Below are 16488 nucleotides of genomic sequence, written 5' to 3'. Positions count from 1 at the left end.
TGGGAACTGCAGCTTCAGTCAGGAAAGGTGGGGGCTGAGCAGAGATCAGTAAAGAACATCGTGAGACCACTGGGCACCGTGAGCTGTGCAAATCCTCAGGAGTCTGTCCTTGCTGCCTGAGCAGCAGTGAATGCACTGACCTGCACACAGCGGCAGCCAGCAGACAGAACAGAGGTGACAAAAGCTAAAAATATAAACAGTTTCAAAAACAGGCTTAGGTCAACTCCAGGGACAAAGGGGCGTGAGAGTACACTGCATGTGGATATGGATGCAGGGATGGAGGAATGGAGCAATGCGGGGGCGGGGGGGGGGCGGGTAACTACCCTTATCTGCTCGAGCCCACAGCTGGAAAGGCAACCTGGCCTCCAGACTGTTCCTCAATGTCTCCTCGGGCTGCACGATGAGCCCCAGGGACCTGCTCAGACTCATTATAGGCTCAGCTGCCACCTTCTCACCTGTACGTGAAGGATTTCTAGTGTTTAGCACCAGGACTGTCCCTGCCCCATTAGAAACTCTGGACTTTACAGCAAGCATATATTACTCTCATAATTAGGGGGAAAAAATTAAAGCGCTGTCTTCTCCCCCAGTCCTGAATACATTAGGAATAATACTCCTAACAAAGACTTATCAATAAATAACAGGAACGGATGGAAGAGAGTGCAAGCCAGAGGATCACGTGACTGTCTACAAGCAGACAACACTGAAGGGGCACACAAGGACGCTGGGATAGGACCACAGCTGTGTCGTATATGATGGGGAGAAGACTTATCGTTCCCCTTTCACACTTCTGGATGAGGATGTTTGAAATATTTTTTTCTTTTTAAACCATGAGCATATATTACTGTCATAATAAAATTTATAAAAATAAATTAGTAAAAACACTCCTTCCCCATTTTTTTTTTTGCATTAGAAAGAGACAATAACATTTAGGCCAAAAATAAAATGTCACCCCTGAAAATGAAAATCTGACTGCACCCTGTTTGGGGCTAGGGAACACAGGTGACCTTGGGCAAGCACAAAAGCTCTCTGATCTCAGGAAAGGAGCTAATACTTCAAGAGATTGTCTGAGGATGGAAGAGGTTTATTTGCAGAGTGCCTAGGACAGGCCTCCCTCAGAGCTGATCTGTGTAAATCCTCACAAAAGCTACTTCCTTTTTTTTCTAAGCCACTCATTAAAACATTCTGTTGGAAAAGGCTTAATAGATAGCTTTAAAACATCCTAATTTATGGGCCCAAGAGTTCAGAGCAGCATACTAAAAGAAACCTGCACACGGGGTAGATACCTACCTGCAGAAACAATGAAATGTCAAACGTCACAGAGACTCATGGAGAAAGTCAGTCATTTTGGAGACAAGGCCGGGTCTGAGGCAAGAAGTGGTCGTGGAGCTTCTGCCTCTGCGTGCTGGCCAGCTTTAAATCCAGCTGCGCCGGCAAATACTCACGTCCACACCACCCTGTGATTTGTGACTTACAGGAAAGCTAGGAAAATGAGGGCTGGGAGAGAAATTTCCTGGTTCCCTTTTGAGAACACATTTTAATGGAATTCACTGCACACTTGGGTACATGGTTAATAATACTGGTAATAAATGAAACATAGCGCTAGCTCCTGATTCTACCCAGTTCACTAAAACCACTGATTAATATGGCAATGAAAATAAACCACCACAACAACAACAGAAAAAAAAAAGAAAGAAAGAAAGAAAGAAAAGAAAAGAGGAAATTTCAACCAGGCACGCAAACGCCTTGTGCTCACTCAGCAAACGGACACCACTACTAGACTTACATTTTCTTTGGAAAATGATCTCGTGAAACACAGGTATCTGGTAACCTTGGATTTAAACAAGCCGTCTTTCCAGAGGTCAGCGTCCACGCCATCTGCTGTCTGTGCAACCTGCACCAGAGACAGAAGAGGAGTGCAGGTGAGGCAGGCTGGAACCGAAGGTGTACCTGAGCAGCTTCTTCGTACCTGCGCCAGTTAACACCGGCCCGGACTCTCATAGCATCTCATCAGTTCATTTCACCAGGCGTCGGGAAGAGACTTTCCAAAAGGGGAAAAGGGAGAGTGTGAAAAATACAGCTTCTAAAAATATTGTCCCCAGGGAAGCCACTGATTAAAGACACCCTGACAAAAATGGTTCTAGTGAGAAAAGAGCAACTTTTGTTGCAATGGACCAAGGAGGGACTGGAGAAGTCAGCACATTAAGTTGCTCATTACCCCTTACTCACGGGATGGCAGAGGGTGCAGAAAAAAGTCCAATGGGGTGTGAGATGCCACCTGAGACGGGCACCGCCTGTGAGGAGACGGCCGCGGCAGCCTGCTCCAGGACCCTGGGGCCAGCCGGGGTGCTCCGTCATCGGGACCCTAGTGGAGGACTGGGGGCAGGGTGCCAGGGAAACTCGCTCCTCGCTGGGTCTTCTCCCTACAAGCTCTGCAAGGGGTACTCAAGGTCGGAAACTGTCTCATGATAGAAAAATAAAAAAGATTCAGCTCCTTGTTTATAGTCTCGCTAAGAAGCCATTTTCCCGTGCGCAGCAATAGCGGTGATCCTCTCAGACGCATCCAAGCGTGAAGCCAGCCTTGAGTTGAGTCTTAAAGGACCTGTGTACTGGGCTGGGGGCTGGGGGGCCTCGTGTGAAGACTCCTGCTTCGGGGCAAAGAGTGGACAAGGAGATCGGAGAGCGGGAGAGAAATGGCTGGACGAGGGCAGCACGGCCCCCATCTCCTTCCAGACGGCTCTATCCCGGCCTGGCAGGGCGTGCTCTGCTTTCTCGCCCGGCAGCCCGGCAGGACGGCACTACCGGCCCAGGGTCTGTGGCTGGCACCCCCAGGGGACACGGCCGGGAAGACGGAGGGAGCGGCACCCCATTTTGGGATGAGCTCCAAAGCCGTCTGCTCTCTGTCGTCTCCCCGGTTGTCCTGTTGAGGTTTAGACTTTGGGACGCGGTCCTTGATCTGACAAACTGCTGAAAGCACCTCCATGCTTTGCACAAAAACTGCCCTGATTCAGCCCCATCCCGAGTACACGCTACACAGCGCGCCAGCGGCCTGGGGCTGTCACACGCGCAGGGCGGGGGCGTGCTGGGCTGCGCTGCCAGGACATCCCCAGGGCCCCCCACAGCCATGTTCTCCGAGGCTGCCTCAGAGAGGCCCAAAGGCCAACTGGCAAAAGAAAAATGCCTTTTTTCCCCCTCCAAACAGAACAATTGTAAATTAGCCAATGCAACACAGGGAAAGAAAGGTCCTTATGCTACATTTGCAAATATGTTTGGCCTGAAACCTGGAGGAGGAATGGTATGGGGATAATTTCAGGAACCGCTGGCTCGAAGTATGTCACCCCCATAGAAAGACATGAAATAGAACGGCATCAGGCCTCCTCAGCACTTTTCCCCATAATGGTCTTCCATCAAGTTTCTTGGAAAACATGAGATTTCAGGCAGTGGCACTAGCTCTCTGCCACCAAGGATCCCCTTGGTCGATTTTCTCCTGTGGATTCCATGTTTTGAAAGATTTTTGTTTCCCCAACTGTCCTTTTACTGTACTTCCTCAATTCTAGGATGTAGTCATTTAAACCCACGGATTTAAAGAATAACCCTTCAGGAAAAAAAGAATAGAATGTCAAAAGGTACAGATCTATTTTAAGATGCATTCCAATTTCAGAACCATTAAGATGTGGAAAAAAAGATGCTATAGGAATAAAGAAATAAGGGAACCTATATGGTTTCTCTATAAAAAATACATTATCTTTAATAAATTTTAAAAAAAAGAGTCTGCAGAACACTGGAAGGCTGTGGAACCCCACGCTGGGACCTCAGAAGACAGAGCTGTTTTTAACCTCCCACTAGAAAAGGAATGGAGTTCAGAAGGGCTCTCCTGGATATCTGGGAATTGCACTGGGGGGTGGGTGTACCCTAAATCAAGACTATTGTTTCCAGGGCTTGGAAATGATGGTTCCCTCTGCTTGCCCCACTGCCTGAATTTTCCTTTTTCTGGGTGAGAAGCCACCTCACTGTGATAAAGAGGCCGGGGCAAGTGTGTAGAGAGAAAAAGCTCGCAGCAGGCCTGCCCTTTCTTCAGAGGCCCAGACAGTGGCGGTCCTCCAACCCGCACTGGAGAAGCATTAAAAATGGACCACCAAAGGCCTGGCTTTGCCCTGAGGCCACAACTCATTTGCAATGAAGTAAAAATGTGTAATGCCCTTCAACCTCAACCAAGGGGAGGTGAGGAAGGTGGTGAGAAAGCGCGTGAGCAAGCACAAGCACGTGTGTGTGTGTGTGTGTGTGTGTCTGGGCAAAGTGCAAAGCTGCCCAAAGCCTGGACCTATGCAAGGGATGGATTGAAGTGAGGAGTGAGAAGACCCGGGGTCCCAGCTCATCAGGAGCACTAGGGAAGTGGGCCTAGTGTAACAAAGCCGGGCATTCCCAGCCTTGCCTTCCCTGTAACAATAAGATGTACCCAGAAGCTGCTTTCCAACCCAGTCACATAAAGGTGTTTACTAATCTTAATTCTTCCCATCCCAAATTAGATGAGCTAACAACCTACAAGATACATTATGTATGAGGCAGGTAGCTGCATGAAATTCACATCTCAACTCTGACCATGAGACCCCAGCAGCCAGCCTCTGAATCCCGGGACGGGAAAGGCCGTGGGGAGGTGGGCCGAGGGCTGCAGGAAGACGTGCTCTAGGTGCAGCACAGCCCATGAAATTAAGAGGCAGACCTGAACTTGACACAGGATAGCTGAAGCAAGCCCCCTCCTCCTGGGGGCACTGTGGTTAGAGATGATGTATGTGCAAAGCGTGTGGCTTAGTGCACACCAGGGAGCACCCACAAAGCTAGCGCTAACATGCCTAAACGAAAAATGGAGACATCTAGTCTAACATTGAACCAAACCTTTAAAGTGATGTCATGCTACATCAAGATGCAAAAAGTCCTAAACCGTCACGCTGGGGTTCAGCTGGTCCTCTGGGATTCCTTCCCCATCTCTGGGACTAGATGTAGTTTTCAAACACAAATTATACACATGTGCAATTAATGTTTACCTGCCCCCCGCTATCCTGCCACTGGACTATAAGCTTCACAAGGAAAACGGCGATCCTCATCTCTCCCTTGCAGTAAGCATAGTGTCTGGTACGTATAGGCTCAATCAAAACTTGTTGAAGGAATGAAAGAATCAGCCATTCAATCGGGAGCAAAATGTGAAAAGCTATACACCTTGCTAGCTCCCCAAGCAAGGGAATCTCAAAAAAATTTTTTTAAGATTTTATTTATTTATTTATTTGAGAGAGAGGGGCAGGGAAGGAAGGAGCAGAGGGTGAGGGACAAGCAGATGCCACACTGAGCACAGAGCCCAATGTGGGGCTCGATCCCACGACCCTGAGATTAGGACCTGAGCCCAAATCAAGAGTCAGACGCTTAACTGACTGAGCCACCCAGCACCCTGGTAACCAAACATTTTAAAATGAAGTTTCCAGGATATAATCCCTTCAGCTGAGTGTATCCCCTTCAGAATCCCCACTCTGTGAGGCCATATACCCATTTCAACAATGAGGTCCCTTATTCTTCTGGTCATCTTATTGCTCTCCTGCCCTGTTCCCCAAATCATTGGAGTATGTCCAATGCTGTCACTATGCCTCAAGTATCTGTTTACGGGGCTCCACACATGCACACCCACACACATACACTCTCACACACACTCTTATTACACACACACACACGCGCACACACCCACACAATAACTCTCACACATATACTCTTTTATTACACACACACACTCATTCTGCTCTCTTATACACACTCACTCTTGCATGCCCTCCCTGTCTTTCCAGAGTCCCCCTGGGTACAGGAGCTGCCTCTTGGGAGGAGTCGGTGGGCAGTGACAGACTGAACACATGGCTTTGTCTCCCTTCGCTGCCAATATTCTTCTCAAATGACAACCATGTGGAGAAGGTATGAACCCACTAAAATAAAGAGCAAGAGCAGAGTATGATGCAAGAGAGATGCCAACAACTGTTTGGAGATGTGGAGTGAAAGGCTGGGCTTTAGCAAAGTGGAGTGGTGGTGACATCTAAGGACCTGGAGGGACTAATGATCTGCCCCCAGACCCTGGGCCCCAGAGCTACCAGATTCCATTGGGGTGAGGGTGGGGGCTGTGGGGGTGGGTGCGTGTAAGTTTCCAGCTGAACTAGGAAGATCCGAACAAGGTCTATAAACATAGCAGTTATACTCCCAGATCCCCGCCCCCATTTCAGATGTATTTTCTGCAGAAATGGAACCAGTAAGGCTCAGGGCTCCAGAACACCAAGAGGAAGTAGACTCCAGACTGAAAACAGGGGGGTAACTATGCACACTGAATGGTGGGCCCTCCCCTGCACCACCCCCACCCCGCTCCCACCAGGCTCATCCTCCTTCCTGCTGCTGGCACCTCAGCAGCCAGGGGTATCCCCTAAATGCTGGATATCGAAGGATTCATCTCTGGAGACACTAAAGAATGCCAGAGAGCGGATCGGCACACCCAGACTCTGGGGTCTCCTGCTCCAAAAGCTACTTCCCGGCTACATCACCTTGTGAGCCGCCCACCAGCCAACAGTCCCCACGCCCACCCCTGGCACTCCAACCTCGTTCTTAAATATAAACTGACAACAAAGGATCACCAGGTGCTGGGGGTAAGTCTCAAATATGAAAGACAGGGTCCAAACTAGAAAAACGGGCATTTGAAGGTAGCACAAATTGTATGAGGAAACAAAGGAACAAACAACCAAACCTATAATTCATATAATTGCAACCACCAAACAAGAATGGAATATTGTGAAAAAAAATTCTAAAGGATCAATTTAAGAATAATATAAAGAGCCTAGAAATAAAAATGTTATAGATGAAATGAAAATTTTAAAAAAATACTGGAACAGAAAATTGAGGAACTCTTTCAGAAAGTAAAATACAAAGATGAGATAAGCTATAGGAAAGAAAAAAACGAAGAAAGCTGAAGGATCAGGACAACATCCAACTAATGAAATCTCCAGAAAGAGAAAGAAAAAATGGAAGAGAAGGTGAGTGGACATATTAAAGAGGGCTTGAGTACTCTAGCACAGGGAATGAAAAAGTCCCAAAGCAAAACAGAAGAGAATCCCACCAAATTTCAGGGAAATAAACCATCTTTAAAACTTCCAGAGAGAAGTAACAGGTCACATACAAAGGAATGCAGATCAGAATGCATCAGACTTCTGGATAGCAACACTGAATGCGATATAAGACAAGAGAAAAACATTTTTAAAATTCTAGGGAAGGGGCACCTGGGTGGCTCAGTTGGTTGAGCACCCGCCTTTGGCTCTGGTCCTGATCCTGGAGTCCCAGGATTGAGCCCCACACAGGGCTTCCTGCTCAGTGTGGGGTCTGCTTCTGCTCCTCCCCTGGCTTGTGCTTGCTAGCTTGCTCGCTCTCTCTCTCTCTGAATAAATAAATAAAATCTTAAAAAAAATAAAATTCTGGGGAATTCTGGAATTCTCTACCTAAACCAATTAATTGTGAGGGCAGAATAAAGACCTTTGCAGATGCGCAAGGAGTTAAGAAGTTAATCTCCCATCAGGACTCTCTTGGGAACCTACTGGAAGATGCATCAGCAAAACTGGGGATGAAATCAATGAAGAGGAAACCACGAATCCCAGGAAACAGATCCTGCACAGGACGGTGATGAGAGGGGCAGCAGTGTGCCTGGGACTAGACACAACACGAGGAAAAGAAGAGAAGGCCATGGCGGGCCATCTGCAGGAGGAAGGGATACGACAATTTTTAGAATTGTACTTAAGCCCTGGGATGAAATATAGATGGGTGTGTGACAGATGTACTAGAGCGTTTAGAAAACTAAAAACACAGGCATAAAGTTGTTTGAAAACATAATTTACTAACTTAAAATTTTTAAAAAAATTTTAAAAATGTAAATGTAAAAATCAATAGGTGCTTAGTATGGAGGTTCCTCAAGAAGTTAGAACTAGAACTACCCTATGATCCAGTAATCACACTACCGGGTATTTACCCCAAAAATACAAAAACACGAATTCAAAAGGATACATGCACCCCAATGTCTATAGCAGCATTATCTACAACGGCCAAGATACGGAAGCAGCCCAAGTGTCCATTGACTGACGAATGGATAAAGAAGATATATGAATATTATTCAGCCATAAAAAAGAATGAAATCTTGCCATTTGCAATGACATGGATGATGCTAGAGAGTATTATGCTAAGCAAAATATGTCAGAGGAAGACAAATACCATATGATTTCACTCATATGTGGAATTTAAGAAACAAAACAAACGAGCAAAGGAAAAAAGAGAGAGAGGCAAACCAAGAAACAGATTCTTAAGTATAGAGAACAAACTGATGGTTCCCAGAGGGGAGGTGGACGGGGGTGAAACAGGTGATGGGGATTAAGGAGGGCACTTGTGGTGAGCACCTGGTGATATATGGAAGTGTTGAATCACATATACGTTATACACCTGAAACTAATATAACACTGTATGTTAACTACACTGGAAATAAAATGAAATGAAATAAAATAAAGATAGCTGGGAAAAAATTAAAAAGAAAATTTAAAAATTCAAATATAAAAATCAACAGACACCTAGACAATTAAACAAATGAAAGCAACAAGTCAATGACTAATTCCAAGAAAATGAAAAGGTTGTACGAGAAAGAAAAGCTACCCCCAGTACATGACCTGATAGAGTGGTCCTCTGTGTTTGCCTTGTCATATGCAAACACTGACAACCAATTTACCAAAAATTGTGATGCTGCCTGATGGGGGAGATTGTAAGAAAACTGAATGTGTAGGATAGGTAAATCAAGAAATAAGCAGTATACTCAAATTATTTACAAACATGGAGATAAAGTACCAGAAGTGAAGAAATCTAAGAGTTGAAAGTGACTACCTCCGGGGAGTGAAAAAGGAAGAGATGGGCTGGGGGCTGCACATGGTCTTACAAGCCTTTCGATACTCTTTGATTTTTTTTTCTTAAGTAGGCGCCACACCCAGCGTGGAGCCCAACATGGGGCTTGAACTCGCCACCCTGAGATCAAGACCTGAGCTGAGATCAAGAGTTGGACGCTTAACCAACTGAGCCACCCAGGTGCCCCAGTACTCTTTGATTTTTTTTTTAACTGTAAATGTATCACTTTGTTAAAAGAAAAGTGAATTTATTTTTTTAAGATTTTATTTATTTATTAGACAGAGAGAGACACAGCCAGAGGGGGAACACAAGCAGGGGGAGTGGGGGAGGGAGAAGCAGGTTTCCCGCTGAGCAGGGAGCCCGATGTGGGGCTCGATCCCAGGACCCTGGGATCATGATCTGAGTCGAAGGCAGACGCTTAATGACTGAGCCACCCAGGCGCCCCAAGAAAAATGAATTTAAAAAAAAGTGGAAAGCTGGGAAAATATATCATGGAAGACCATATGGGAATGTACTTTTCCTTTTAGGGAAACCCCCACCATCAGGAACATTCCTACAGGTGCAACATGACCCAATGCCAGTTACCTCCTCAGTGTGTTGCAATGTCCACAGCTGTGTGCACGGTGGATGCCAGCTTTCTCTACTGCTAGAGCCCACGAAGAGTTACTCCCTGGGGGAGTCCTGTGAGTGGTAGCCCCCAGCCCTGCAGAACCAACCACAGGACCTTATACCACTTTACACTCCTCTGTATTCAGGCAGGCCCCGTGTTTTCACCGCATTCTTCTGCTTGCGAGACACAGAAGTACTAGAGCTCACCCACGTGAGAGTGAGGGTGGGGAAATGGAGCGAGAACCAGGACACAAGCCCACAGAAACCAAGAAGAGTCAGAGCAAGCAGACCTCAGCGAGAGACAGAGCTTCTGGTTCACCGGAGGGCCAGCGCCAGGCTCAGGCTCCCCAGGGGGTTGGGGGCAGTGCGGAAACCCTATGCCACGGCACTCTCGCAGACAACCCTCCTCAGTCTGCTCCAGCGCGGCACGTACTGCGGCTAACGGCGGCTGACACTCACTGTGTGCATCCTGCGTGCCGGGAGCCTCCCTAAGTCAGTAGTGTAAGTAATGCATTTACACAACACTAGGAGTTATGGTGAATCATAATCAGTTACTCTCTGATTTTATAGGTGAGGAAACTGAGGAACAGAGGGTCTTGGCTCAATCAATTATGGTATGCCTACGCAACAGAATATTTATTCAGTTCTTAAAAAGGATGAAGTATATTTACAATTATGCCCATGATATAATGGGTGGGGGGAAAATCTTCCTACCAAGAAGCATATAAGAGGACATACATATGCAGCTCTTCCAAAGCAGCAGGGGAAAGATGAACACTCCAGTCAAGGAATGGACTATGGCCGTGAACCAGCAGTTCACAGAAGCAAGACGAACGGCCAGTGAACATGAAAACATGTTCCACCTGGGTAATTATTAAATTCAAGTGCCAACAACAAGATGCCACTTCCTTTATCAAACTAACAAAGACACACTTTAAAGCGGAAAGAGGCTATGGGGGAAACAGGTGCCCTGACTGCGGCTGGAGTATCAAGTGGTAAACCTTAGATTAGATTCATTTGGTGCTGCATACCACATGCCTTAAAAACAGACGTGCCTTGGGCGCCTGGGTGGCTCAGCTGGTAAAGCGTCTGCCTTTGGCTCAGGTCATGATCTCAGGGTCCTGGGATCGAGCCCCATGACAGGCTCCGTGCTCATCAGGGAGTCTGCTTCAGATTCTCTCTCTCTCCCTCTACCCTCCCCCTCCGTGCTCACTCTCTCTTTCTCTCTCTCTTTCTCTCTCAAATAAATAAATAAATCTTAAAAAAAATAGACATGGCTGTGACCCAGGAATTCCACTCCTGGACCAAGAGCCTAAGGCAATGATGGGATGTGGGCACGAGAGGACGGCCACCATGTGGTCATTCGTATTGAGCGTCTGGGGCCCGGTTCTGATCACAGTGCAGAGGACAGACAGTCGAACAAGACAGACCCAGGCACCGACCCCAAAGGGTCATAGTCTCGGTGGCGGAAGACACACAGTAAACACAAACAAACAAATATGTAAGATAACTTTAGAGAGGAGCAAGTGCCTTGTATAAAATAAAATAGGGTAACGGGAACAGAGACTGAAGGAAGAGGCTGCTTCAGGTGGGGTGACCAGGGAAGCCCCCTCTGAGGAGGTGCCTCAGAGGGGGACAAGAAGAAATCATCTCATGAGATCTGGAGACACAGCCTTGCAAGGCGAGGGAACAGCTACTGAGAGGACAGGTGGAAACCAGGCCAATGGGTTAAGGGGACAGAAAGAGGGGCTCCGTCACCAGAGCCTGGTCACATGGGAGGACTGTAATCTATACGTCCCTTGGGGCACAGTGTTTACAGAAGTGGGGAATGATAAATTTCTAATCATTAGAGAACATCCTTACAGTGGAAGACTCAGCAGCAGGAAACAATTTTGAGGACATGTATCTAGGAACATGGAAAGTTCCGGGGGAAAGACTAAGTCACAAAATAGTTTACATAGTACAATCTCCTATTTTGTTTCTTAAAAATAATCTACATAGAAACAGATCTAGACAAATGTAAAGCAAAGCATTAACCACTGTTTGGTTCTGACCAGTTGAGATTATGGGTATTTTTTGGTGTTCTCTTTCTTAAATGAGGTATAATCGACATACGTTGTATTAGTTTCAGGTATATAACACAGCGATTCGATATTTGTCTATACTGTGAAATGATCACCACGGTTAAGTGTAGTTAACATCCGTCATCACACAGAGTTACAGAAATTATTTTCTTTTGAGGTTTAGACTCTCAAATGTGCAACACAGTATTATTAACTCTAGTTGCCACTCCCCATGACTGCTGTATTTTATAACTGCAAGTCTGTTCCTTTTGACTCTACATAGCTTTTATAATAAGAAAAACAACAATCTAGAAGACTTCATTTGCTGGGGTGAGAAATAATGATCTATGGGATTTAAACCCGAGAAACACTTTGTAAATCAGCTCCCCATCTGAGCTGCCCGGAGAGGGGCTGTGTGGTAAGTCCTTAAAACTGTCAGCAGTTCTTCCATGTCAGCATTGGGTACTCCTTGCCCAAGGAGAGGTTCTCGAAAGACACCACAGCTAACCACGAGGCTGACTACCAGACGGGTTACCCCGTTCACACCCTGGTGTTTTAAGGGAGCCCACCCACAATTCAAAGATGTATCTGGCAGACACAAAGTGATCAAAGGGGCGAGGAAACTCTGCAGACATTCCAAAGGAAATATCTGGCTGACACTGTGAATAAGAATGAAGTTCAAAGGGCTCTTGATGTGTTAGATCATCCACTGTGGAAACACAGACACTTGGCCCAGGTCAAACAGTAGCCAACCATGAAGCCATTTCAACTCTTAATCAGAGCAGTTTGGGCACCACATGGAGACAAGGAGCCTCAGTAGCCTCTCTTCTGAATCCCTAACAGGAGGTGTGCCCAAAATGCTTGCTTAAACCCTAAAGTGAAAAGAGCCATCTGACTGACAACGAGTCCAGAAATCCTTGGTTATTGTTTGATTTATGATTTCATTTGCATTATTTTATCATTTTGTATCCTGAATGAACAGCTCAAGTCTACCCCAGATTTTCACCTGAAATGTCGAATGTTTCTTAGCAAAAGAAATGGATGCATGCCCCTGTCCCTGAGACTGCTCCATCTCCCTCAGTCTCTGCGATTTCCTGCCTCCCTGGCTTTGCTCTTGGGGTTCCCTCTGGAACCTCGTTGTGTGGAACACTCTCATCACTTTGGGCCTGGCTGAAGGAACCCTATCCCCGCAAAGCCTCTCTGATGATACCAGCCAGAAGCACACGCTCTTCTTCCAGGATCTTCCCTTTCCTCTGGCTTCTTGCATGAAATCTCTAAGACAGAGAAAACCACAGACAAAGGAAAGAACTCGGATTTTTGGAGTCAGGTAGATTGGAGTTCAAGTCCCGGCTTTGCCACTTATATACCGGAGTTTCCCAGAAGTCTTATTTTTCCTTTCTGAACCTCATCAAAAAATGAAAATCATAATAATACCTAACTCATGGGATTCTTTGTGATGACTAAAGGAGAGAAACCACAAAAAGTACTCAGCCGTAACGAGATACCATTTCATACCTGCTGGGATGACTCTACTCAAGAAGACAGACAACAGCACATGCGGACAAGGATGTGGAATCTGAGCCCTTGTCCGCTGCTGGTGGGTCGGTAACGGGGGCAGCCATTTCAGAAAGAGCCTGGCAATTCCTCAGAATGTTAACACAGAGTTATCAGAGGATGCCACAATTCCAATCCTAGGTATAACCCCAAGAGAACCGAAAAACAGACATCCGCACAAAAACTTGTTCACAATGGGGCAGCAGCATTCATCATAATCGCCCCAAGGTGGCAACAACCCAAACGTCCACCAACTGATGAATGCACAGAATGTGGTACATCCATACGGTGGGATCTTTTTCAGCTGTGAGAAGGGGCTGAAGTACGAACAGCTGCTATAACACGGAGGTACCCTGACCAGCACTGCGCTAAGTGAAAGAGGACAGTCGCAAGAGGCACATACTGTGTCACACCCTTTTACATGGAATGTCCAGAAAAGGCAAATCCCCAGAGTCAGAAAGCACACTGGTGGTTGCCAGGGGCTGGTGGGAGGGGGGGAAATGGGGAGTGACTGCTAATGGGTTTAAGGTTTTTTGGGGGGTGATGAAAATATTCTGGAACTAGACAGTGGGGAAGGCTGCACAACTCTGTGAATACACTGAAAACCACTGAATTGTTCACTTGGAAAGGGTGAGTTTTATGGTATGGGAATGATATTTCCATAAAGCTATTCTCTTTTAAGCTCTTTGCATAAGACCTGGCAACGTGGTGTATGCTCAAAAAATGTTAGCTCCTTATTATTTCTGCACCTTGAAAAAGGATCCTATTTTATTCAGTAGGGTCTTTTTCAGAGTACCCAGCCCAAGGCCCTGCTGGTGGTACACAATCAGGTACTCTCCAACTGGCTGAATGAATAAGGAAAAGAGTATACGGTAAGAAAATGCACAAAGACTAAAGCGGGCACATGCGGGGCTGCACAGCACCCTTCTTCATTCTACCTGCCGCACAGCTGTGGCCCAGCCGCTCCAGCAGGCACGGAGAGGACCGGTTCCAGAGGGTGGGCAGGGTGGAAGAAAGCAAAGGCCCCTGGAGATACCCCCAGAAATCAGGAGGCCCGCTTCTGCACCTGCTGATGGGAAAAGGCAGACACAAAGGGAAATCAGTTCCTGGAGACCCGTGAGGCCAGGAGCCGGAAAATGGGATGCAAACGCGGGCGGGGCACTTGGCTACATCAAATTGGGAATGTCCTGTCCATTCCTGGTCATCAGGAAGGATGGCCCAGGGACACAGCCCTGCATCCCCGCAGACCCTATGGGGAACCGCAGTAGGGTTCCTTGGGGCTGGCTGGCACCCATGCAGAGGCGGGCTCCTCTCCGCCACAGACAACCTGGGACAAAGCTGCGCGGATGACACAGCAGGGGTCAAGCATGAACTGTCCAGTCAATACTCAGACATCTGCATGTCACTGTGAAACAAAAAACTGAATTAGAGCTCCAGCTCCCATAAAAAACAAATTCCGGGTGGATCAAAGACCAGAAGTGAAAAGCAAAACTTTAAAACTTTTCAGAAAAATATGTAAAAAATCTTTATGATGTTAATAGAGGAAATTATTAAAGAAATAGACACGTGTAGAAAAAAAGTCCATAAAAGAGAAGACGGATGAATTTTACTACTCTAAAATCTAAAACTTCAGCTCTACAAAGGACACGAAAAACAGTAAAAAGACAAGCCTCAGACTGTGAGCAATGCACAACTGGCACTGGATTAATTGCCCAAATAAATAAAGAACTCCTACAAATCAATGAGAAAAAGAAGTAATCCAAAAGAAAAAATGACATATAATATGTAGAAGCCATGGGAGAAAATGTTCAACCTCTCTAGGAAACGCAAATTAAAAATGACAACCTTCTATTGTTCAGGTCAAATCACTGACTAAACTGTAAATATCTGACAAAAATGAGTGGGGCACAAACTGGCACAGCCACTTTGGAGAACACATTCACTAAATTTACTAAGGTGAAAATGACCTAGCAATTCTACTCTGAAACTGTCCCCTAGAGAAATTCTTAGCATAAAGATGTGAAGGTACTATTTGCAACACTGTTTGTAATAGTAAATTATTAGAAACAACCCAAATCCTTATCAACAGAAGGATGAATAAATACGTCATAGTCTATTCATGCAACAGATTTTGATACAGCCTTGAAAATACATGAACTAGAGCTCTATCAGCAAGGATAAATCTCAAAAATAATGCTTAGCAAAAAAGCAAGTTGAAAAATATGTAGAATATGATAATAGATTCCATATGAATGTCATCTATATAAAGTTTGAAAATAGGAAGAATGTACAGGAGTGATAAACACCAAACTCAGTAGTTACTCTGGGTAAAGGAGGATGCATGGCCTGGAGGGGGCACAGGCACCAATAATGTTTTCTCTCTCTTATTGAAAAGAAATTTCACATAAACTTAGTGAAACAGTAATATCTGAAAAAGCCGCATGGTAGTTACATGGGTATTTGTTACATTATTCTCTATACTTTTCTTATATACAGTTGACCCTTGAACAAGACGGGTTTGTGTGGGTCCACTTCCTTGCCAATTTTTTTTGCGATAAATATGGCATGGTACTGTAAATGTATTTTCTTTTTCTTATGTTTTCCTAATAACATTTTCTTTTCTCTAGCTTATCTTATTGCAAAAATACAGTATATAATACATATAATAAAAATAGGTGTTAATCGACTATGTTATCTGTAACAATAGGCTATTAGTAGTTAAATTTTTGTGGAGTCAACAGTTATATATGGATTTTCAATTGTGCCAGTGGGGGGGGCTGGCACCCCTATTCCCTTTGTTCAAGGAAAACTGTATATGAAATGCTTGATAATATAATTTTTATTTTATTTTTTTTAAAGATTTTATTTAGTGAGAGAGAGAGCAGGGGAGGGGCAGAGGGAGAAGGAAAGAGAGAGTCTCAAGTAGACCCCATGCTGAGCGTGGAGCCCGATGTGGGGCTTGATCTCACGACTGAGATCATGACCTGTGCTGAAATCAAGAATTGGACGCTTAACCAACTGAGCCACCCAGGTGCCCCTAGTAATACAATTTTTAATTTAAAAAATCAGGTCGTAGACCCCTTAAGAAACAAATGAGTGGGGCCTTCAAATACTTGCAGATGTTCACAAGGAGGAAGAGTTGCCAGAGAAAACACACTCAGTTAAAATTGAATTTCAGATGAACAGTGAATAATTTTTTCAAATTTCAAAAATTTTCAAGTTTTTCAGATTTAATTGAGCATCCTATTATTTTTATTTGCTAAATCTGGCAACCCAAACAAGGGGGGGTATGCTCTGTGGTTCTGTCCAGTGAAAAACT

The 16488-nt window shown here is 45.5% G+C and overlaps 1 protein-coding gene across 6 annotated transcripts in view; it reads right to left on the bottom strand.

Moving 5' to 3' along the window:
* MVB12B (multivesicular body subunit 12B) overlaps positions 1 to 16488 on the bottom strand; it is a 260387-nt gene that overhangs the window by 124538 nt on the left and 119361 nt on the right. For all 6 annotated transcript variants that reach the window (XM_078061777.1, XM_078061778.1, XM_078061779.1 and 3 more), the window contains one exon: positions 1784 to 1891. In XM_078061777.1, coding sequence (XP_077917903.1) covers positions 1784 to 1891 — 108 coding nt within the window. The remainder of the gene's footprint in view (positions 1 to 1783; positions 1892 to 16488) is intronic.

This window comes from Halichoerus grypus, chromosome 14 (assembly GCF_964656455.1).
Source record: "Halichoerus grypus chromosome 14, mHalGry1.hap1.1, whole genome shotgun sequence".
Classification (NCBI taxonomy): domain Eukaryota; kingdom Metazoa; phylum Chordata; class Mammalia; order Carnivora; family Phocidae; genus Halichoerus; species Halichoerus grypus.
Note: the sequence above shows the minus strand (reverse complement) of the source record. Positions and strands in the feature narration are given on the sequence as shown.